Source organism: Ambystoma mexicanum, chromosome 7p (genome assembly GCF_040938575.1).
Source record: "Ambystoma mexicanum isolate Mex_15411 chromosome 7p, UKY_AmexF1_1, whole genome shotgun sequence".
In the NCBI taxonomy this organism is placed as follows: Eukaryota; Metazoa; Chordata; class Amphibia; order Caudata; family Ambystomatidae; genus Ambystoma; species Ambystoma mexicanum.
In genome coordinates, this window is record NC_090939.1 from 229,648,568 (window position 1) to 229,673,252 (window position 24,685).

The 24,685-nt window shown below is 46.4% G+C and overlaps 1 protein-coding gene across 3 annotated transcripts in view; it reads right to left on the reverse strand.

The window, feature by feature from the left end:
- Nucleotides 1–24,685, reverse strand: part of MORC3 (MORC family CW-type zinc finger 3) — a 918,269-nt gene that overhangs the window by 399,803 nt on the left and 493,781 nt on the right. For all 3 annotated transcript variants that reach the window (XM_069636114.1, XM_069636116.1, XM_069636115.1), the window contains one exon: nucleotides 20,035–20,132. In XM_069636114.1, coding sequence (XP_069492215.1) covers nucleotides 20,035–20,132 — 98 coding nt within the window. The remainder of the gene's footprint in view (nucleotides 1–20,034; nucleotides 20,133–24,685) is intronic.

Genomic DNA, 24,685 nt, shown 5'->3' on the forward strand with positions numbered 1-24,685 from the left:
TGGCACATTTCTGAGAATTCTCGCCGCCGACCTTCAATTTGTAGTGCAGGAGTCCCCAGACGTCCTCCCTCTTGTCCCCACGACTGAGGCCCAGGAACAACCGGATCTGCAGACCTACAACTGGAACAGAAGCCAGCTGTTAATTTCTTCAGACCTAAGGTACTGTAAAACAAAGGGGTGCTCTTGTTGTGCAACCTTGCTAGCTCTCAGCTAAGACATTCTTTGGCTGCCCCTTGCAGAGTTGCTTGCAGCTTTGCCCATCACAAGCCTCCCAGCTTTTGGCCCAACAGGGATTTCTTTTTCAACAAAAACTCTCTATAACATTGTGCAAGACTTTTTACTTACCTTCAAGAAGAACTCCAACTCCCCTAGACTTTGCTCAATTGACGTTGGCTGTCCTGGCTCCCTGAAGACTCTAATATCTGACTTTGTGCTTTGATCTGTCCCTACAGATCAAAGCACAAAGTCACACATTATATAACTTGTGTAGCTGGGAAAGGGTTAATCTAGATTGCATTGGGGTGTTCAAAAGTACTTACCAGTTTGAGAAACTTGTTAACCATTGTTTCTTCCCTCTAACCTTTCCTTTTAATACCAAACCCAGTAATTCTCTAAATGTACCACTGATATATCAATGTCCACAGTGTCCTGGTTATTTAAGTCACATCAGGGTGTAGGAAGTGTCTGGGTGCCATCCCAAATGGGTATCTACTGATTTATTGAAACAGAGTGTATTTTTGAAGAATATTTTAAGGGTAACATATTTGCTCCCTTTTAAAGAAGACTTATTCAAACTGACTTTAATAAGTGTTTAATCAACAAACATTATATAATCCATCTAAGAAAATAGCAAATGCTTGATAAAGTGTCTCGTGTCCATCACCTAACAGGTGATTACAAGTGCAAATACAGTGCAGAACCTTTATACGATCAAAAAGTGCAAACGACAATTGTTTTCCACAATACAGAGTTCCTAATTAATGTATACCTCTGATGTCTGTGTAACAGCAACAATACCTATATTGCATAGGATGTTAACTCGGTGTCCATCACAACACTTAGTCTAGTGCTGTGGTATGACCCAAATTGTTTCGTTCCTCTGAAGACTTCGGATCTTTATGGGAACTTCTTCAGGGGTAGAAAACCAATTAGGTGTGGTGGCTTAAGAACAATGCTCATAAAAATTTGATGGTGGGCAAAACACTTCGAGCGTGGTGTCTCGTCGCGTAGCTTTCCCAAATGAGGAAATGAAAATGATACTTCCTCAAATTCCTTCCACCTAATGAAATCTGACAGCCTAGACCAAACCTTGAATACAAAATCAAAAAGGAGCCCAATTAGTGTAAAGGGCCTTTCATATAAACCATATTATGTCTCGGGAGGCTAGCTCAGCGGCAGCATGCTCACCTTGAAAGCAAGACGACACGAAGCAACACAGGTTCGATCCCCAGGTCCGTGCTTAGAAACCTCTGGGTATTAAGCACATTTATTGTATAATATGTAATGAATACAAAAGATGCTTACCGTTTTAGTGTCGGTAATACATCCATGTAAACTGCAAAACTCTCAGTGTAGCAGTCATAATATCCCTAGGGGGACACAGGAGTCATATCAGCACATTTCACAATGTTGAACAAGCAATGGCGCTTGCTACTGTCTTAATTATTCCACAGGGATCATCAAAAAGTGTAACTTATTTGAAGTGAATGTTTAAGCCTTCAAAGTTGCGGGAAATCGAGTGGGAGGCATACCGCATACAAAAGGTTTCTGAATAAAATTTCAGAAAGGCATTGGTGCTCCTGCAAAGGCAAAAAACACTGAGTCAACCCTTGATAGTAGCTTTAACTACTTATTTGTCTAATCACACTAACTGTAATCAGAGGGACTTGTGCAGTTATGGGCCCACACTCAGTGGCTAAGAGCCTTAATTTTACAAATGAAAATGGATCTCTAGAGGTCTTGGGGCCTGAGCAAAGCGTGTTAATATTTACAAAATAGCAATCTTAGTAAACCCATATGTTAAATATAGTAGCAATGCACAAAGGCCGGTTTTAGAAGGTCAGTACCAAAACAGTACTGTGACTAGCATCGAACCTGATGTCGAGGCCCTCGCGTCGAAGGCGTTTAAAGGGTAAATACAAGGCGCGCTGGTAAAATGAACTATAGCAAGTGTAAATATACAGCACATGCCGTGCATTTCTACGTAACATTGAAACACAATCAGACTCGCAATATCGGGTGACTAAGATCACGTACCGCAATACGGTATCGATGAAACGGTGGACCCATATCAAAGGCATAATACCATGACGACACTGGTGAGAAAATAAATATGATGGTCTTACCGTCTCTTTAAGGTGCATGTGGTCACCGTGACGAGAGCATATCCATACGATATAATACAAGGGGGAAGGTAGATGTGACAGAAATGTCAAATAGTAAATACCTCCCTACTGCAGTGCGTCATGCTGTGATGCACGTGAAAGCATTCCAACGGGAATAGAGAACGAAAACCTGTGCGGTTAGCAATATGTATGTAATTGCCGTCTGCCATCTTTGAACGTATTTGTGGATACTTAAGTTAGAAGGTTAACCATATAACCAAGCAAGGAAAGAGCACCTAGTACCAATGTGCAAAGAAGTTTAATGCAGCCTGCGAAGGTTATAAAACCTTACAGGGTGAATACAAATGAAAATAGTTTTCACTGAGATATGAATGTCGAAAAGTCCCCAAGTTCTAAACCGCTGTTGTGGACCTATCTGCTAATGTTGTAAATAAGGTGTCCAATCGAATAGTGTGACATTGGCTATCACTCTAGTAAGGGATCAGCTCTCTGAATTGGGCTTAAAGATGATCAATTTGCACGTCGTATTATTGAATCCCCAGGAAGACCAAAAGAAACTTTTTTTATAATGAACATCCACAACATCAATGGCAACATTCCTAATAAGAACTGATGTCTCAATTAGGTAAAAAATAGACATACCCCATAGTGTGTGTATTAATTAGGTTAGGTGATAAAAACACTCCAGTCAATTTCTTCATTTGGGCCAGATGGCTAACTTTTGGTTAAAAAAATTATTTTCTGTTCTTAAGAGTGTTGTTCCATATGCAGCTTTTGTGTTCACCAATTCTAATCTTGATTTTTCTCTCTGTTTTGCCAATATACAGTCATTTACCCGGACACCATATGGCATAGATCACCGTTCCGGTGTTACAATTGGTTAGTACCCTTTGCTGCCACATCTTATTAAGCCCTAAATCAATCTCTTTGATTCTTGTAGTTTGTGGGCAACAGCTGCATTGCCCGCAGGGACTGTCCCGTAGGTTTAATCATCCCCCATTTTTCTTTGAGTGTGGTTTGAAAATCAGTTTTAATAGATACATCATTCCGTGTGGTAAGTTCTTTGATGTTTTTGCTGAAGCACATCTGTTGTTCCAATGGGCATGCTCCACCCTCAAGTATGTGCCAGTTAGGTTTGATGAGTTTGGTGATCTCATTGGTTAGAGGGCTATATGAACTAACAAAAACAATACAATTTCTGTCTATATTCTAACAGTGCCTCTCTATGGTTATTCGAGGCCGTCTAATAAGATTTTTTTTTTAAACTATTTTGTAAGGCTACCCCCTATAAACGAGGCTTTGTTTTAGTATCTGAGCTTCATGAACACAATCCATCTTGGTAGTACTGTTCATTTTGACTCTTAGGAACTGTCCGAAAGCTAAGTTCTGTCTGGTGTGAGTATAGCAGTAGAGAGTTCTTGTCAGTGGTTTTGTGATATGGTTTAACCTTCAATGCTGCTCCCTATTTATTGACATAAATAGTCAAATCTAAAAATGTAATCATTTCTTTACTATGGGTATTTGTGAACTTCAAGAATTAATTTTGATCATTCAGCCATATTATAAATGACTCAAGTGTTGTGATGTTACCAGACCATACCAGGAGGATGTCATCAATGAACCTTTTCCACAACTTAATATGTTGTCTATATGGATTAATGTTGTTCAAAATGAATGTGTTTCAACAGTTTCGACGTACAAATTGGCCAATGTAGGTGCCACTGCGGATCCCATGGCTGTGCCATGTAACCGTTAAAAGAATTGATTATTAAACACAAAATAGTTCTCACAAAGACATTTCTGTCCACCACAATATGAATGAGTTAGGTGTTTTACCCGCTATTCTGTATTCTAACAGTTTTTCTTTGACCATATTCAATGTTGCCATTTGGGGGATTTTTGTGTACAAGGACACTATATCGAGACTCACTAGAATGTCGTCTGTTTCTATATGAAAACCCTTGATTAATCTGATGACTTCTGTAGTGTCTTGAATGTAGAAAGCCATTTGTTTAATGTAGGGGCTCAAAAAACGAACTGCGAATTTGGAGAATGGTTCTAGCAGAGAACCTGAACCAGACAATATGTCTGCCATGTGGGTTCACCAGTGTTTTGTGAATTTTAGGCAGAACAACAAGTTACTTACCAACTGGTAACGTTCTTTCCATTGGATGTTCCTCGAACGTATTCCACATCTTTGACATGCAATGTCCACAGCTGTGTACTTCGGAAACTTTTTCGGCAGAGGGCGTCGATCGCGACGGGTCGATGACCCTCGAACGTCTCCGTCGAGTGCGACGTAACAGGATGTTATAAATAGGACGCACGGCACCCGTAGCCACAGTTTAAGTTTTTTTTTCCATAACGTGTGGCTCCTATTCAATTCCTGCTGGACTGCACATAGCCATGCGGAAACCTAAACTGCAATTGCATAGGAAATTATCCAAAGGGGCAGGCTGGGAGGGCGATGTGTCATACATTGGAGGAACATCCAATCGAAAGAACGTTACTGTCATGATCTCTGCTTCCAAAAGGTCAGGACTTAGCCAACTCCCTTGGAAGCAGACCCATAACCCAGGTTCCGAGTGCCAACCAGTCCCAATTGGGACCTTTTGGACCCTGTCCTGGCACCAGTGGCACCAGGCTCATAAATATGCCCAGTCCCAGCGCTGGAAGCGTCGGGCTCATAATGCTTGGGTGGACTTACCTGCAGCAGACCATGCTGCTTACTTACCTGCCAGTTGAGCCTCTAATCCTCTTCTGTTTGGGACTACTTTTCCTGTTGGGTGGGGCAGGAGCCACTCCCTAGGTTCAGAACACTGGAACTCTTCTGGAAAGCAGGAATTCTTTTCTTACCTAGGCGAGGCTGTGGAAGGAGACACCTAAGCACTACAGGAGGCTATTTAAACCACACCCGATGGATGAATCTTGCTTTGCGTTATTCTGCATCCTCTGCAGCAGAACGCTCATCGTGTCTTCTGCATCCGATCCTGGGCCTAAGGGAAAAAGGCTTACCATCCTGAATCCAGTCTTCAGCAACACCTATAAAGACAAGAAAGAACAGGTTAGCATTACGGTCTTCAGTGACAGCGCTTCTCTTACCTGGTCCATCGGCTGTCACCAACGCCTCGCGCTGCATTCCGGCATCTGAAAGACAAAGGCTTACCTACTCTTCACGTGCTCCGGAGGTCTTCGCACTGCATTCCGGCATCTGAAAGACAAAAGCTTACCAACTCTTCGCACGCTCCGGAGGCCTTCGGCGCTGCATCCCGCATCTGAAAGACAAAAGAAGGTGCGTTTAAAGACATTGGGTAACTTTATTACTCACTTGCCAGTACTCCTTCCCACGCCGAACCCAGTGGGTATTCCGGCACCCTTCAGCAGCTCCGAACTTGTACCTGCAAGATAAAAGGACAGTTAGTGCGCATCGTGAAGCAGGCAACAAGCGCTTACTTACGTGCTTCCAGGCGCTTCTATTCCTCACACGGGTTCCATCCTCAACTCACTTCAGCCCGTCATCCGCCATCGCCGGAACCCTGCAAAACAAGAGACATTACAAAAGACTTAAAGACATTTGAAATACTCGGAACTTACCGTTCGTGCAGTAAACGACGGACAGCAGTCCTCTGAGGTCAAGAGGCCTGCACCCTTTATCCAGTGAAGAAACTGGTTACGGCACCCTGCCCCGAGGCAGATGGAGAGCTCAGCGTTCACTTACCTAAGGTGAGAGCGTTAACCTTTGGGGTTCTACAGGAGAAGAGAAGGGGAAGAAGAGAGAGCCACCCAATAACCCCAGTTCATTAATCCCATATTTTCTATCTGCAGACATCTTACTCTTCGAGTCAGACATACAGTGCACAGAGGTCCAGCCCAAAGAGCCAACCGTGTGTTACACATCACCTTTGAAGATACGGTATTCGCCCAGTCAAGACCGGCGCCTCTGCGGGAATCAGGTGAGCGTTACAGTTACCAGTTGGTAAGTAACTTGTTCTTCTAATGGATTGTGTCCTCCAACGTATTCCACATCTTTGACAGACTCTCAAAGCAGGACCAGAAAATGGAGGAGGGAAAGAATTTAGAGTACCCAATTAGATGGTGGAATAAGGAACCGCCTTACCAAAGGCCATATCTTGACCATGGATCGTATCCAGGGAATAATGTTTAACAAATGTGTGGATAGAAGCCCATGTGGCTGCATCACAAATATTCCTAATAGGAACTCCCTGTTGTAGTGCTGTGGAAGTAGCCACGCCCCTAGTGGAATAAGCTTGCAACCCTTAATGAGGGTCCTTCCCCCCCAATCGGTAACATTCAGTAATGGTGAGGATAATCCACCTGGACAAGGTCTGTTTTGACACAGCCAGGCCCAATCAGTGACCAGCATACCCCACAAAGAGTTGATCGTCGACTCTGAACCTGGATATCCTAAAAATATAGAAGCTCAGAGCTCTCCTAGGGTCCAATCTATGGAGCTGCTCCTCTTCCTTACCAGGATGAGGAGGAGGACATAAAGAAGGAAGAACCTCTTTCTCACTCAAATGAAATTCTGATACTGCCTTGGGTAGAAAGGAAGGACGTACCCTAAAGGACAACCCTGTCCTTGTGGAACACAGTAAAGGGTGGCTTAGATGAAAGTGTCTGCAATTCACTCACTCTGCGAGCGGAAGTAAACCTAACCAAGAACACGGTCTTGAAAGACAATAATCTCAAAGGACAAGAGTGCAAAGGTTCAAACTGAGTACCCATTAGAAATTTCAAAACCAAATTCAAATCCCAAACCGGCACCTGGAAAGGGGACGGCGGGAACACAGTTAGTCCTTTAAGATTCCTTTGATTTCTCAATTTCTTAAATATAAACTGCGCCGCCAGGTAACCTTTAATGGTACCCACTTGAAGGCCCCTGTGGGCCAAAGATAGTAAGAAAGACAAAACCATAGGAATGGAACACTGAAAAGGATCAACATTTTGTCCTCTGCACCAGTCGCAAAACCTACGCCAACAGTACAGGGATTTTGTTGCTGGCCTTCTGGCCAAAAGCAACAACTCCATCACATCATCCGGGATGAACCAATTCTTATACCTCAACCTTTCCAGGCGTGAAGCCTGACCTCTGGATGGAGAACCTGACCCCCCCGCCCCCCTCTCGCGAGAGCAGATCCACCACGCTCTCCTGGCCCAATCCGGAGCAATGAGGATCATTTGGGTTCCGAACCTCCGTAACCTCAGTAGCACTCAAGGAATGTCGGGGACTGGAGGAAACGCGTATAGCAGTGGGAATGACCATTCCACTATGAATGCATCTCCTAAGGCTCCTTTCAGAGGAAATTCTCTTGAGCAGAATCTCTCGCACTTCCGGTTGGCACTGGTGGCAAAGAGATCCCCTTGTGGGGTTCCTCAAAGGGCGAAGATCTCCAGAATGACTTCCTGATCCAACTCCCACTCGTGAGAGATCGCACTCTGCCTGCTCAGAGCGTCCGCCGCCGCATTTTAGTCTCTGGCCAGATGAACTCCAGAGAGCAAAATGCCTTGCTGGATTGCCCAGAACCAGCGTTGCATTGCCTCTCTGCACAACGGGAGTGACCCTACCTCCCGCCCTTTTTGTTGAATTAATGCATGGCCACTGTGTTGTCTGTCATGATCAGGACATTCGCCCACCCGCACAGACGGCAGAAAAGCCTTCAGGGCTAGCCTGATGGCCCCCAGTTCTAACAGGTTGATGTGGAGTTTAGACTCCGACGGCGACCAACGACCGCTGGCGGTCAAGTCGTCGTCATGAGCGGCCCATCCTGTGAGGGAAGCATCTGTCACTACAGTCACCTCCGGCCATGGTTGCCAAAACGGCTCCCCCTTCATCAGGTTCCTTACATGGGCCCACCACAGAAGATCCTGGGAGACAGATTGGAATCTGAACGGGATCAGACATCTTGCCTGAGAACTGTGACCACTGCATCTGCTCCTTAAAGGCAGCCCACTCCTCCGGAGTCGAGGACTTAGTCGGGCAAGCCACTTTCCTCACGGTGTCATCCTCCGAGGAGGATGGGAAAGGCGACGGTGACGGCGCTTCCTAGAATGCCGGGACGAGGATGACAAATGGCGGGAACCACTCCAGGACCGAGACACCCGGGACGACTCCTGACGCGGAGAGTCACCCCTCGAATCGTCGGTGGACATAACCTTGGACTTCTATTTACAGGACTTACTGGGTTTCGAACCCCTACTTACCTGAAGCTTTCCCTTACGCTCCAGCAAGGCCTTAGCAGTCAGCGACTGGCATTTGGAACAGTCGTCGGTGTCGTGACTCTCACACAAGCACCACAAACAAATGCAATGCGGGTCGGTAATCGACATTTTCGACTTGCAGTCCCGGCAAGTCTTGAAGCCAGACCGCGGAGTCGGAGGGGTTGAAGAAGAAGACATATTCACAAAGAATACACAAGGCTCGCTGAGTCTCCGAAGCAAACATGTTTGTGGAAAAAACAGAACTGAGGCTACGGGCACCAAGCGCCCTACTTATAACATCCGGTGACGTCGCCCTCGACGGAGGCCTTCGAGGGACATCGACCCGACGCCATCGGCGCAGGACGCCCTCTGACGAAAAAGTTTCCGAAGTATACAGCGGTGGACATTACATGTCAAAGATGCGGAATACTTTGGAGGACACAATCCATTTGAATGTAGAATTTAGGAGTACTCGGAATTCGGTGACATGAGGTAATCAGCTTCTTATTTTGAGATCCATTGTCACTCAAGTGCTTTAGTGACTTTACAATTGATCAAATGTTGTCGTGTTTTGATGGGATCAATATTGATAGGTTCATAGAACGAATAATCACTCAATTGGCGATTGCACTCATTTATGTAATCCTGCCTGTCGAGGATAACAGTGTTGGGGAGAAGTCTCAAAAATGTGCTAATTCCCTTCACGTTAGAGACCCCCCAGCAACTTTGCTGGATTTTGAGGATTTTTTTTACCTGTAGAGAGTGTGACCTTTTTCCCCACTCTCTCATGTATTTTGATGCGTTTTATTCTTGTGTTTTCTTTGGTTATGGAGTCTAACCAACTCCATAGGCATCATCTTTTCCAATTGTGTCACAAAGCCCCTTCAGTGCAGTGGCACAGGGAAGCCTTTCAGGCTTTCACAAGGTTTAAATACATTCTCTGGGATCAACTACTGTTTCCCAGAGAAAGTAAAGTGAAATTGACTTTAATAGTCTTTTTATATTCCTAGACCCAGCACACCCTATCTTACTATAGACTGCTGGACGGGTTACCTAGTATCCCCCCCGTGTCTAGATACTCATGTAGCAGTCAAATGCTATCCTTTCCCCTTAGAATGGCTGGTGTCAGTGGTTTTACAACAAACTACCATGATTTTTCCCAACCGCAAACTATTAGTAGCTCCTGTAGCGTTACATCGCGGGAGCCATGTTTTTCAAGTTGTCGTCTGAGCCCCCTTCGTTTAAACAGGTCCCGGTCTTTTTTCACCATTTCTTTTTGGAAAGGTCCTTCTAGAGTTTGGTCGCTTTGTTCCTTTGCCGGGCTTCAGGAGTGAAGACCTCCTCTGGCACCTGATCGTCTGGGGTGGGCAGGAAGTGAGGGAGGTGCCCGAAACTCCCTGTGCTTAGTCTCCTAGGAGACCCCAATGCACTCTGGCGTGATTGGCTGGCTGACTGTCCGGCAAGGACAGCCACCCTGCTGGGGAGTGACAACTAGGCTGGAATGAATGGGAGAGAACTGAATAAAAGGCGAGTCTCTTGGCTTGGAAGGCAGAGTCGACCACTGGAACGAAAGAACCGAAGACTAGCTTGAAGAGGACATCTGCTGCAATTCCTGGACTGTTGGTTTGCCCGGTGAAGCCCTGCTGCAGGTCCGAATCGTCAAGTTCACCTCGACACAGAAGCCCCTACAAGGAAGACTTCTCTGAGTTGGTCGAACCAAATCAACTCAACAGTAAGCCACCTGGACACCGATCTCGGAGCTGGTTGAATTTCCTCAGAGTGCTGCAGGAAACCGTAAAACCAGGGAGAAGGATACCAGTTTGTGTGCTTGACTTACAGCTACCGGAATTGAAGATTTGCCAAGCTTCGACTGTTCAAGTGCAGTGCAGGAGTTGCCTGACGTCCTCCCTCTTGTCCCCACGACTGAGGCTCAGGAACAGCGAGATCTGCAGGAACTGCCAGGAACAGAAGTCATCAGCTGCCTCTTTCTTCATTTGTAAAAGGTACTGTACAACCCGACAAAGTACTTGCCTCTTGCAGTGAAAGTGCTTGAAACTTTCCCAACTCACATGCCTAATCGGCTTGTGACTGAGCATATAATTCTTCCTGCTACAAACTACTCCTAAGAATTTTTGCAGAGACCTTTCGTTGAACTACCAGAACTGCTTTATCCTATACAAGACTTTAGCCCATTGACTTTGGCCTAACCGATTGATTTGAATTGACTCTTTTGGTGAACTCTAAATAGTTGCACTGTCTAAGAATAACTTTTAACCTTTCGTTTGTTTGTTTGTTTTAATATTTATAATGCACGCCAGACCCGGGGGTATCAGGGCGCAGAAGGCAAAAAAGGGTTGTTCAGCTTCATGTTCTAAATAACCTATGCCTTTTTGCTCCTCCTTCAAAGTATTCTGAATGCCTCAGAAACTTAGAGTGTATAGTACTGAAGTATATTTGTGTGCGATATAGAACTGCTTCCTTCTAGTGAATGTTTTATAACTGACTGTTCAATAAATTAATAATTATTTTAACAAGTTACCTTGAGTGTAAGAGTGTACCTGTGACTGTAGACCTCTGTGTAACCTAATTACAGCTCACATTCCCTCTTGAGATAAGCCTGGATGCTCAGCTCCGCTACAAAAACTGTGTAGTACAGACTTATACCAAAGGTTGGTTTTGCTTACACCTGTAGTCATAGTTGCTTGTAGTGTTCCCAAAGGGTACTGCATTCAAACTCTGCCTAACAAAAGATTGCTCTTCCTTTATCAGCTTTCCTCAGAACTATCCTTTGGTTGTTCTTGAGGGTGCTAATAGGTTCAGGCTCATGTCTCGTGATATTTTGGAACCCTTGTTTGATGTTCTGCTTCTCAAGTTTATCGAGTGCACTCAAGACTCTTCTCTCAAACACTATCGCCTCTGTGGTGTGGCTTGTGGTGGGGGGATTGAAGGTCGATGGTCGACGTAAACCTGTTTTTCTCTTCACTCGTAAAGGGATGGTTCATAAAGAACTGTTTCAGGTGTATTTTTCTGAATAGTTGTTCTAAATCTGTTCGGGAACTGAAATTGTCATGTCGGTCCGGAAGGACAAAACAAAAGCCCTTCTTGAGTACTGATATTTCTGCCTCGTTGGGTTGATAAGTTGACTAGTAGGGTGTTGTGCTCTGTGTTTGAAGGTTCGAAGTCCCAGTTCCCTTGTCCCTGGTCTACAAAAAGAAGGTTGTACTCTGGTATTGGCTCTTTCTCTTCCCCTCAATGCTCTTTGAGGTTGACCCTGTCTCATACTGTTGTCTTCTCCTTCTGTATGTCACTCTGTTGTTCAAGTAGAAGTCATCACTTTCATCCAGATTCTAGTCACTTGACCCATGAGAGCTATATGATGTAATACCAAAGCAAACTCTGCGGCCTCTGGTTTGCGTTTGCAGGCTGCTCAGTCACTCTGCCAACTTGTGTAGTACATGCCTATACCCAAGGTTGGGTTAATTATTGCCAAGAGGACAAGGCTGGTGCAGTCTCCCATAGGCTACTGCGTACAATCTTGCCTAACACTCGTGGCAGGCGGTGAGGATCGATTGTAGAGTTGTTACATTGAGTATTTTGCTTTGCTTGTGTTCAACTAATCCTCCACAAGACTATGCTCCATCAGAACAGCAATTCTAACATGCCAAATATGGATAACTTTAGTCGGGAAGCCCTGATCATTTTGACAGTAGATCAACTGAAAGAAATGTGTAAAGTCAGGAATCTTACTGTAAAAGGAAAGAAAAATGAGTTGATTACAAGGTTGTTGAATCACCAAAGTTTGGGTAGTTGGCCTGTACCACCTACTAACATACATGTGCAAATTCATAATGAGGATGATAGTTCAGAGTCTAACTCTGAAGTCTTAGAGGAGGTAGGAGTCCAAGTATAGGAGCCCGTCTTTGCAACAGACTGCTCTTTTGCATCAAACCATGTCCACTGGGACCCATACAAGGTCCATCACTGAGTGCAGAATATGTGTCTCTTGAGAAAATGAGACTTGAATTGGAATTTAAAAGATTGCAAGCTCGAGCTGAAGCCAGACATCAGGACATCAAGCTCAGGGAATTGGGAATGCAACATGCTCTTGTAATGAAAAGATTCTCTCTTGAAAATGTTTCCCTCCAAGAGTCCTCTAGGTCTTCCAGTCCCAAGAGGCCTTGCCTGCCTAAAGAAGCAGTGAGTATGTATGATGTGAAACTTGATATTTTGGATTGGTTGGGCGCCTTTGAATACAATCGTGGGATTCAGGGTCTCACAGGGAATCAGCAGATTCCTTTGCTTTTGTCTAGGCTTCCCCAGGTTGCAACTGACGCTGAAATGGAGGTGGGTGAACTTGAGAATGTGAAGCTGGCCTTGATAGCCAGATCTGGGAAAACTCCTTCCCAGTACCTTACGGGGTTAAGGACCCTCAAAAAGACTGATGGTACCCCTTGGGCTACCTGGGTGTGTGAATGTCTGAAAAACATAGATGGTTGGGTTAAGGCTTACAGAAGAGTGAACTCACTTGAAGTAATCTATTTTTGTTAAGAGTATTTTTGATGCGTGCTCTCCTGAGCTGAGACAGCACTTCGCTGACTCAAAAGAGATTGATCACAAGAGATCGTTAGCAATGGCTGCAGACTTGTGGGTTGCCAACAGGGCCCCTCAAGGATTCTGGGGCCACTCACAAAAAGGATGAGGGGAAGCAGCACAAGAAAGATGGGAAAGAAAATTCAAATTCTGACCACCCAAAAGAGGGCCACAAACAGAAAAAGGGTAAACACCATGGGAAACTAGGTCAGTCTAGTGAAACCTCTGGTGCTAAACCAGAGGGAGGTCAGCAGAAGCCCCCATTCCACAGAACATTTGGCAAATGTTATGCTTGTAGGTCAACGGACCATGGGAAAGGGGATCCCAGATGCAAGGTCCACACTGCCTCCTTAGTCTTCATTCCTGAGGAAAAAGTTCATCTGGCAAGTGGTAACTTTCAACTATACTGGGTCTGTGGGAACAGCAGAATGTATATGTGTATAACTATTCCAAACAACACAAAATAATACTACAAGGACAGTGTACTTGTAAACGGACAGGAGACCCCTGCCATTAGACACACTGCGGCCAGCATTACAGCAGTGGATGAAACTTTTTTCAAACCTGAGGATGTTGCTAAAGCACCCAAAGGTCCCACTAATGGAGTTGTGACAAGCACCCCCAGGCCTCACAGTAAAAGGAAGCAAGAGCAAACTAGATTGGCCAGAGAGGCTACTTTAGATGACTCTCAGTGGGAAGTTAGAGTTAACTATAACCCCTACTCCACAGGAAGAAGACCCTTCTACTTCTAGGACAAAGGAGGAGACAAAGGGGAAACCCAAGGTCTCAGGAAAGAAGAAGGGTGCCACACTGTGCACTGTTAAGGAGAATTCTCAGAAATGTGTGAATTCCCTCCACCTTAGAGACCCCCAGCAACTTTGCTGGATTTTGAGGACTTTTTAAAAAAAAATTACTTGGAGAGAGAGTGACAATTTTTCCAACTCGCTCATGTATTTTGTTATGGTTTTGAACACTGCTTTTTGTTGTGGAGTCTGACAAACTCCATAGGCATCTTTTACATTGTGTCACACAGCACATTCAGTGCAGTGACACAGGGAATTATCACAGATTTGCCAAAGGTTTAAATACCTTCTCTTGGATAAACTACCGTTTCCAAGAGCAGTAAAGTGAAATTGACTTTACTTACCATTGTAACTTTCTAGACCCAGCAAACCCTATCTTACAATAGAGTGCTGGAGGGGTTACCTAGTATCCCCTTTGTCTAATTTCTCATAACATTTTTTTATGTTACCCTTTTCTCATTGAATGGCTGGTGGCAATGGTTTTGTTTGAACTACCATAGTGTAACTTTACTGCGGGCTGCGTTCGTGGCTACAGTAAAGCATACACAGGAGCCATCTTTGTCAAAATGGCGCCCATTTATTTTTTTCGCCATTTCTTTATGGAGAGGTCCTTCTGGAGGTTTTCTCTGCGCGCCAAACCACGTTTGGTCTTTTTGTGCATTTCGCCTTTGGCAGGGTTCAGGAGTGAAACCCGCCTCTGGCTCTAGAGTGTCTGAGGTAGGCAGGAAGTGAGGGAGGTGCCCGAAACTCCCTGTGCTTAGTCTCCTGGGAGACCCAAATGCACTCTGTGATGATTGGCTGGCTGATTGTCTGACAAGGAAGCAGAGTCGACCACTGGACGAATGAACCGAAGAACTCGAAGAGGACGCCTGCTGCAACTCCTGGACCGTTGGTTTACCCGGTGAAGCCCGGCTGCAGTGCTGAAATGCCAAGTTCGCATCAACAGAGAAGCCCCTGCAAGGACGACTTCGCCCTTCCAGCTGGTGGGACCAATCAACTCCAAAGTAAGCAACCTGGACATCCATCTCGGAGCTGGTTGAATTTCCACAGAGTTGCTGCTAGAAACCGTATAGGCAAGGAGAGGAACACCAGATAGTGTGCGTTGCTTTTAAGCTGGTCTACAGCTTTTGGAAGATCCTCCGGACTCCCAAGAAGCAGGAGTGACCAAGCCTGAGCCCCCTCAACATAGTACGATACCCCAGAAGCAAGGAAAGTCCATCTCGACAGGTGGGAACCACAGTGTTGCTATTTGCAGTAGACCAGAGGAGCTGAAACTCTGTAGAAGCTTTCATACTTGTCAGACTTCTGGCAAGAGTGGCAAGAGTGGGACCAAGAATGTGGCACCCTTTGTGCCCCTCCCAGTGGTGGGAGTTCCTTTTTTTGGAGCGTAGGGATTGACATTGTTGGTCCCCTAGACCCTCCCAGCATTTTAAATATGAGTACAAAGGCACAAGTTAATAGAATAGATCACAAATACTTTTTTAAGGCAGTGCAAATAGTCTCTGTACAATAGAGGACTCGATTCAGTTCAATAGGCCTAGGCCAAAATCAATGGACTAGTGTCTTGGATAGGAAAGAGAAGTTCTTGTAGTAAACGGTAAAGTCTTTGCCAAAGTTCTCAGAAGTAGTTTGTATGAAAAATAATCATATGTTGGGTCACAAGCTGATTAGGCCTGCAAGTTGGGAAAGTTCAGCGAACTTTCACCGCAAGAGACGTTTTCTCAATCGGGTTGGCACAGTACCTTAATATGAAGAACATGATGCAGCTGAAGATGTTGGTTCCTCGCAGTTCCTGCAGATTCTCACTGTTCCTGAGCCTCAGTCGTGGGGACAAGAGGGAGGACGTCGGGGGACTCCTGCACTGCACGGGATCGTCAGAAAACGCTGACAAAATGGAATCACTTCAGTTCGAGTAGCTGTAGTCAAGCACACAAGCTGGTGTCATTCCCCTTGGTTAATCCTAACTAGCTCCAGGTGGCTTACAAGTTATTTGGTCCCACCAACTCAAAAAGGAAGAAGTCATCCTTGAAGGGGCTTCTCTGTTGAGGTGAACTTGGCAATTCAGACTTGCAGCAGAGCTTCACCGGGCAAACCAACGTTCCAGGAGTTGCAGCAGCCATCCTCTTCCAGCTCATCTTCGGTTCTTTCGTTCCAGTGGTCCATTCTGCTTTCCAGTCCAAGAGACTCACCTTTTAAACAGTTTTCTCCCTTTCATTCCAGCCTAGCTGCCACTCACCCAGCAGGGTGGCTGTCCTTGCTGGACAGTCAGCCAGCCAATCACACCAGAGTGCATTTGGGTCTCCTAGGAGACTAAGCACAGGGAGTTTTGTGCACCTCCCTCACTTCCTGCCCACCCCAGACACTCAGACGCCAGAGGCGGTCTTCAGTCCTGAAGCCCGCCAAAGGCATGAAAACAAAGGGACCAAACCTAGTTTGGCACGCAGAGACAAACACTAGAAGGACCTTTCCAAAGGCGAGAAAAGACCGGGGCCCGTTTAAACAAAGGGCCTTAAGGCGCCATCTGAAAAACATGGCACCCGCGATTTTTAGCTACCGGTGTTCGCGGTCGGGAAAAATCATGGTAGTTCGTTGTAAAAGCCTCCAGCCATTTAGATAGAAAAGGGTAGCATTGGACTGCTACATGAGTTTCTAGACATAGGGGATACTAGGTAACCCCTCCAGAACTCTATAGAAAGATAGTGTGTGCTGGGTCTAGGAATTTAAAAAGACTAGTAAAGTCAATTTAACTTTACATTCTCTGGGAAACAGTAGTTTATCCCAGAGAAGGTATTTAAAACTTTGGAAAGTCTAAAAAAGACATCCCTGTGTCACTGTACTGAGGGTGCTGTGTAATACACATGAAAAGATGCCTATGGAGTTATCTTAAAACTCCATAATCAAAGAAATAAACACAGAAAACAAACAATTAAAAAGTACAGAGTCCCAAAGTTCAGCAAAAAAGCTGGGGGTCTCCAAGGTAGAGAGGAGTTAGCACATTTTGAGAATCCTCCCTAACACTGTTGATTCAAAAATGTGGTCAGGACAGCAACGGTGCTTCTGCAGTAACTTGAGGTGCTCCAGGCGTCTATGGTTGTCTTCTTCAGAGTTTCAGTTCCAGTGTCGACTTAGCCTTCTGTCCCAAAAGTCTCGGCTTTTACGTAGGCACCCATTAATTCAGTCCTATGGACCTGTCAATCACCTGGGGGTGGCTGTCCTCCGCCTAGTTCAAACTGGTTCCAGCCAGACATACCTTCAGTCAAAGGGCAGAGAACTTTCGGGCTCCTCCTTCACTTCTGCCTCAGCAGACCCACTGGAGCCATGGCGGACTTCACAAAGGGATCCCACCTAAGGCAAAACTCAAAAGAGCACCCACCCCCACCTGGAATGGTAGAAGGGCCAAGAAGGAACACAAATGAAAAATGGCAAAAAAAGAAGACTGGGACCATTTTGGGGAAATGGTCATCAAGGGTGCTGTACTGCAGCTGTGCAAACAGCCTGCAAGTAACTTCCACACAAATGGTAGAAAAACGTATACACTGCCACCAGCCATTTAGGTTTGTCTGTTACTGTAACTAAAAAGTCGCAGGAGCAGTGGCAAAGGAGCTACTGTGTAACCCCTCAGCACCCCACATAAGGCGGTGTGTTGCTGAGAACACAAGAAAAGGCAAGATCAAACATACCCTACTATACTTGAGAACAGTAGTTAGTACTCATGGGAAAATAATATAAAATAAAAAGGTAAGCCCAAGGGACGCACCAGCAACACTGCAAACATTAAGTAAAAAGAATTACAGTAGCAGTAAAACAGAGTTCAAGTTAGAGCAAAAAGAATGAGTGAGTGGTAATAAGTCCCACTTAATCAGGAGAACAAATACAAAAATCCAAAATGTCCAGCAGAAGTGCTGGGGGTCTCTCGGGTTGAGGGGAATTGGCACAAGAAAAAAAATACTCCCTCACAGTAGTCGATCTACAAAGCAAGCAAAGGCGCAAGAGAAGACTAAATATGTATTCTTTGGCACAGTTTTTGAAGAGAAGAACAAAAAGGGCTTCTCTTTCCCTGTCTGTCTTCCAGTGTTTGCAACAGACTACATCTCACTGGTTTATTTTTCCTTCTGTCCACAAATACCAGCAGGTATGACTCGGTTGCCCTAGTTTCCTGGCAAGCTTACCACGAACTGGCAAAACCACAGTCCAGAGGGAGGGAGGCATCCTTCTGGATCGCCCAGCAACATTATCCTCAGTTGAACGTAAGTGTTCAGGACAGAAGCAGGTTTGACACAATGGTGGACTCATGATTTGCTGGATATCACGACACTCCCTTAGTTTATCGTTTGAGATAGGGAAACATGCCACCTTTGTGTCTATCTTGTACTTCTGCACCCTTACATAGTCAACACTGGGAGACCCCCCAGTCAGGCAACACAAGTTTGGAAAACACAGACAGGGACGAGATTCACGGCAGTAATCTAGCTTTGGAGTCACCGTCCGGCAAACGTGTGTCAATACACCAACACAGGTGGGACTCTAGGAAGCAATGTAAACTGGGGAGACTACCTAGGCAATGGAAGTTTGGTCAAATATAAATAAATGTAAAACAGTGGTGAGAACCATTGGAACACCCCAGGAAACACCACGCTTGTGCGACAAAACACATTAGTGTCGAGTATCAAAGAAGATGTCTCAGCCAAACCCTGGACACCCTGATGGAAGAGAAAATGCAAGAGTGGTGTTACAGAGTGGTGGCAAGATTAATCAGAAAATCCCACACCTCGTCACTCTGAGGTGAGGGAAAAAGAAAAGAAAATTCCAAGAGTGGTGGAACACAATAGTGAGGTTCAAAATTGCAAACCGCACTGTAGCAAGAATTCAATGTGGTGGAACACAATAGCAAGATTCAGGAATGCTGAAGAATAAGAACTGGGAAAATGTGCGACAGTCCAGAACTTCCAGACTGACTCACATCTCAGCTTCACCTCCTAACTAAAGTGTATGAACCAGGGCAACTCATTTAATCTCATGGTGCTCAAACTGTCTCAATTTGCAGTCCCTAAATATTTCAAAATGGTCACCCAGTCATGTTGTAACTAGCTATTGGTATACAGCACACCACAAAGTAATGTGTTTCTTTACTCAATAATAGCAACACTCCGAGAAAATAATAGCCCTATTCTGACCACAGTCCTTGTGCGGATACGTGCACAGAACAATCTACTATGGTATGTGTGCCTTTTTGTTGTTGCTGGCAATCTGAATCCTGTACCCAAGCTTCAGCACTTGCATGTATACCGACCTGAAGGCTACCAATGTGCCCTCTTAGAGGACAGCTAATGTTGTCCTTGAGATGCCATTTGTTTATTGCTCTGATTTCATCAAGGATTAAGGGAGTAAGGGGAACTGAAGGGAGTACTCTTGCTTGTTTTGATAAGCTTTGGGATGTTACCGAGACACAAGAGGTGCAGGGACAAATATAGTCCTTTAATTTCTTTATTTCGGGTGCAGCCACAAGTGCTTGTGCAAAGGGCCCTAAAATCCCTTAAGATGGTTGTGCACCCTTGCGGTAGTTGCGCAGTACTTAAACAGTAAATTATATAAAAATAAAGAGACACTACCCCCACAGCCGGTCTGGACAAAATACGGTAAAGAATGAGCAATACAGTTTAGAGAAAAAGGAATGGGGAAGAAGGCTCCCCCTGCAGTAGCATATTTGAGAAGTAGTAGCAGTGCAACACAAAGTATAAATGGGGTACAGGAACATTTAATTTCAATGCATGGGACCATCAAATCATAAATACATACACATCTACATATAGAGCTGCAGAGTCGAGCACTGGTAACGGACAGGAAAACCTGCCTTAACATACACAAGATCCTATGTTGTCAGGACTAGCACATTTCAAAGGGGGGTACTGTCAAAGAAAACTAGTGTGTTCGATTTGAAGCAATAGTGAAAGGTCCACATGATCTTTCAGTTTCTTTACTTGCTACAAATCCAGTTTGTGACCAACACCAACAAAAAAAAACTTTCAATAAGTAGAACATGACAGTAAAACAATTGTAGGTCACACTGATTCATGTACCTGTATTCATTTGTATAGTCAAAATCCTGCTTATTATGCGTTGGTTTTAGGAAGTTGCACTCTATAACTCCAACTACACCGACACCCATATTGTTAGCCTGCAAAAGAAATCAATGTATATTAAAGAACTAAAATGAAGCTTTTCAAGTTCATGCGCAGCAAACGCCATTGCAGTAAAGTAGTATATGGTTTAACTTACTTAACTGTAACTATTGTTCTCCAGCATGGGTCTGGCATGGATTCACATGCTCATGAATATTCCCTGTCAGGCTGGGAATCCTCTGTAAAAGGATAAACTGTTTCACTTTCGCTTGAAAACTGTACTTCTCCGCTAAACCAATCGCTGTCCTCTGTGTAATACTGACCCCATCCAATGACAGTCCTCTCCCTGAGCTCCACCGCTGGAGACCATCTTCAGATTTGGTAAGCACGTAAAGTGGCAGCATGAACCAAGAAGAGCTACACAGGGAAAGGAGGTAGGGTTTGCATGTGAATCCAATAGCTCTCCAGCATGGGTCTGGCATGGATTCACATGCTTATGAATAACGATTACACAGCAGTATATATACACAACCAATGGAGGTGGCAAAGCACAACAGAAGCAATAACACATCCCAGGAACAGACTCACCTCAAGTGAACAGGTTGTGTAGCACCGCTTAGCTGACTTAGAACACCTCCCTGGAATCCCTGTCGACGCAGGAGAACCTTGTGAAGGTGTGCGTGGACATCCATGTAGCAGTCCTGCAGACGTCGAGCAGGGGCACACCAGAGAGAAATGCAGTCGTTGCTGCAATGGCTCTGGTGGAGTGGGCTCTCAGCCGGCTCTCAGCTCGGCCTCAAAGGCTTTGGTAGCGTCTGAGGACACCACTGCGTATTTCAAGGGCCTGTTTTCGGTGTTGTATATGACGTGGTGCAGCCTGCGCAGGTTTTCTGTGATGGAGTGCCCGGGCACATAGCCCGTTTGGTCCTGGTGTATCAGTAGGGGGATCACTCTACGCAATCTCTGCGCTAGCAGTGCCGTTAGGATCTTATGGTCTACATTTAACATGGAGAGGGGCCTGTATGAGCTGCACTCCGCACCGTCCTTCCCAGGTTTCAGGAGGGGAATGGTACCGGCTTCCCTCATGGTTTCAGCGAGGGTGCCAATCTCTTAAGACTCATTGAACACTTGGGCCAGTAAAGGGGCTAGAGTCTCCTTGTATGTCTTGCAGAATTCCCCAGGGAGACCATCCGTGTCCGGGGATTTTCCAGATGGCAGGGATCCAATGGTTGCCTTCACCTCATCAGGTGTGATGGGATCGTCAAGGGCTTCCACCATTTGCGTGTCTAGTCTGGGTAGCTTAATAATATCCAAGACATCGCCTATTTCGATGTCTATAGGGGATGTGGCGTTGGAATATAGGTCTAGGTAGAAATCAGAAAAGACCGTTTATTTCTGTCTGCGTATGCGCAGTGGTGCCGTCTGGTTTGCGAATGTGGCAGATAGGTGTTCGGAGGGTTTCCCTCTTATAGGGCTAGGCTAATCATTTTCCGAGTTTGTCCCCCAGGGCGTGGGTTCTCTCGGTGTGCTTGGAGTAACTTAATTTCCCCAGGGCCTCCCAGTGAGTTAGGCAGGTTTGTCTAAGTTCGATCTTCCTCTGCAGGTGTTCTGGGGTTGAGTCAGCCTTCCCCTCCAGATCTCCCAGCTCATTTTCGGTGCGCTCTAGTGAGGCTATGATGGATCTTTGAGCGCCTCCCACCATTGCAATCATGTCCCCCCTCATGACCATCTTATATGCTTCCCATATGCATATGTGCCTATATGCCTCACGCTATTCAGGTTTGATTGCCAATACTCCACCGTGCTTTCCTGTATGTGCTCCTGGAAAGCCGAGTCGAGTAGGGCCTCGCTCCTGAGCCTCCAAGTGGGCACCGGAGGCCTGGGCGGGAGCACTTCCCAGGTAATCACCAAAGGAGAGTGGTCAGATAGCACCCTGGGCAGTTAGTGTGCGTCCCCAAACGCAGCCTGTTGCTCTTGGCTCACGAATATGTAATCTAATCTGGTGTGGACTGCGTGCGGTGGGGAGTAGAAGGGGTAATCCTGTTGTTCCGTGTGTTGTTCCCTCCACAGATCTTGGAGTAGGAGCTGATGTGTTACTGTGGTTAGAATTTTGGCAGGAAGGGGATGGACGGGTGTGTCTCATCTGATCTGTCCTTACGGGCATCAAGAGTGCAGTTGTCATCTACCCCCCATATCATGGTGCTATCTCTGTAAGGGCTGAACTGTGAGTATAGTGAGCGGAAGAAGACTCTGCCATCATGGTTGGGTGCGTAGGTGCTGATCAGACATACCTCTTTTCCCTCTATGGTGCCATGTGCCAGTACCATCCTCCCCTCTTCGTCCGTTTTGGTGCCTGCCAACTCAATGGGAATGTTCGGGCTGATCCAGATCAGGACCCCTCTGGCATAGGAGGAGTAAGAGGATCCTATTAGGGTTCCGCGCCAGGTCTTGGCAATTGCTTCTAGCTTTTTTGTGCTCACGTGGGTCTCCTGGAGCATGGCAGTCCCAACCTTGCATCTTTTTAAATATGCTTGCATGTGGCGTTGCTTGACAAAGCTGTTCATGCCTCTGACATTCCATGTCATAATTTTGATTTTGTCAGCCATGGGTGCCGGGTGGTTGAGCATTCAAGCGAGGCATCTCTCGAGGCTGTTCGTTCGCTGTACTGTTCATGAGAGCTCTAGTGGTCTTGGTGTTTCCCCCTTTAGGGCCCCAACTTTTGTGCCAACTCCCACTTTCCCTCCCCCCATACCTTTAAACTCCCCAAACCAAAAACAGGTCCAGCGAGGTTTCCCTCGTTATGACTATCCCGTTTCCGCTCCGTTTGACCGCACATGGTCTCCTGGTGCCCTACGGGTATATATACCCTGATAACTTCAGGGGGGTAGAAGGGTGTTCGTCTTCGGTGTCGCTCTTCGAGGAATCATTCCAGCTGTGCCTAGCTTTGGCCATTTTGTTCACATATCCTGCGGGTTAAGGGCCCTGCTTGCAGCCCTGTGCTATGACTCACTGCGACCTCCGCCTTTTCACGTCGGCATCCGGGATCTGTTCCCTGTCCATCCATTCCCGGACCTCCGCTGGGGTGTCAAACAAAAGAGCCCTGTTGTTGTGTATCACCTTTAGTCTCGCTGGGTATAAAAGCATGTATCGCAGTCCAGCCTTTTTCAATCTGGCTTTGTGTCTATGAATTGTGCTCTCTTCATCTGGACCTGGAAGGTGTAGTCCGGGTAGGTAACTATTTCCGCAGAGTCTCTCTGTATCTGGCCCCCCCGATCTGGAAAAGGCCAGGATGGTCTCACGGTCCCTGTAATTAAGCACTTTTGCTTTCATCGGTCTAGGCAGGGTGCCAGGGGGAGGTTTTTTTCGTGAGGGATCGATGGGCTCTTGATCGTGAAGCCTTGCAAGAGTTTTCCAGCTCCTATCTCCTGTAGCAAAAGTGTCTCTACATAGTTCGTGGGGTCTGATCCTTCGATTCCCCCCGGCAAGCCCAAAAGTCGGATATTATTTCGGCGTGCCCGCCCTTCGGCTTACTCAGCTCTGTCCTCCAGGTTCTTCACCCTCTGCTGCAGCACGTCCACATCTTTTAGGAGCTGTGTTTTAGCTTCAGTGTTTTCTCGCACCTGGACTTCCAATGTTTCGGTCCTGCTGGCTAGGGAGCGGACATCTTGTCGTAGTAGGCCTAGATCTATGGCCACTGCATCGATTTTATTTTCCATTGTTGTTAGGAACATTTTGATGGCTTCCAGGATCTGAGTGTTGCTTGGTTTGGTTGCCCCCATCAGAGGGGTCCGGCAGCACCTCGGGGATGTCTTATTTGTGGTTTCAGGTCCTGTGGGCCCTCCAGCAGTGTAAGTGTCCATGGTGGTTTGGCGCGGTTTAGCCCTTGCTCCTTTCGTGGACATCCCAGCCATGTTGCAGCGGCGTTGCCGGGGGGTCTGTTCGAAGGGGCACCGCTTACTAGTGTCCGGGGCGGGCCGGTCGGCTGTCTGCGCTCATTCGTGCTGCGCTCGTCCTCGGTGCTGCCAAGATGTAGGGGGGGGGGGTCAGGTGGGGCGATCACCTCCACCGCTCACCTCTTCTGTTTCTCACTTGCCACTGCTTCTCCGGCGCTTGTCCGTCCCCCTCCGGAGCGGGTTTTCTGGCGGCGACCCTGCGGGCCCCGCGCACCTCCGCCACTTCACGCTCTTCGGATGTTGCCTCTTCCGCCAGGGGTCTTTTGCCGGTCCGGATCTATGGACATGCCTTTTCAGCTCCCAGAATGGGGCAGTGCGCGCCCTCGTTCCGGACTCCTGGGCCTCCGGTCCGCTCGGCAGGTAGCGGACTGGGGACAGCTCAGTTTCAATGCCTGGGAGCATGGCTTCGTGGTGCCGCTTCGCAGGGTGAATCGGTTCCTCCGGGGCACTCTCGGTCACAAAACTCCGTCTGGGGCTTCCTGAGGTCTTCTGCGACGGGTATGGTGGCTTACAGGTATCTAGGGATTCTGTGGTGCATGAAAAGCAGCTTATTGTGGGCACATCGCGCAGAGCAAACCCAAGACGCGTCCTCTTCACATGGCGGTTAGCCACGTCCCCATGGATTCACAAACTCATGCATCAAGAATACACAGCAA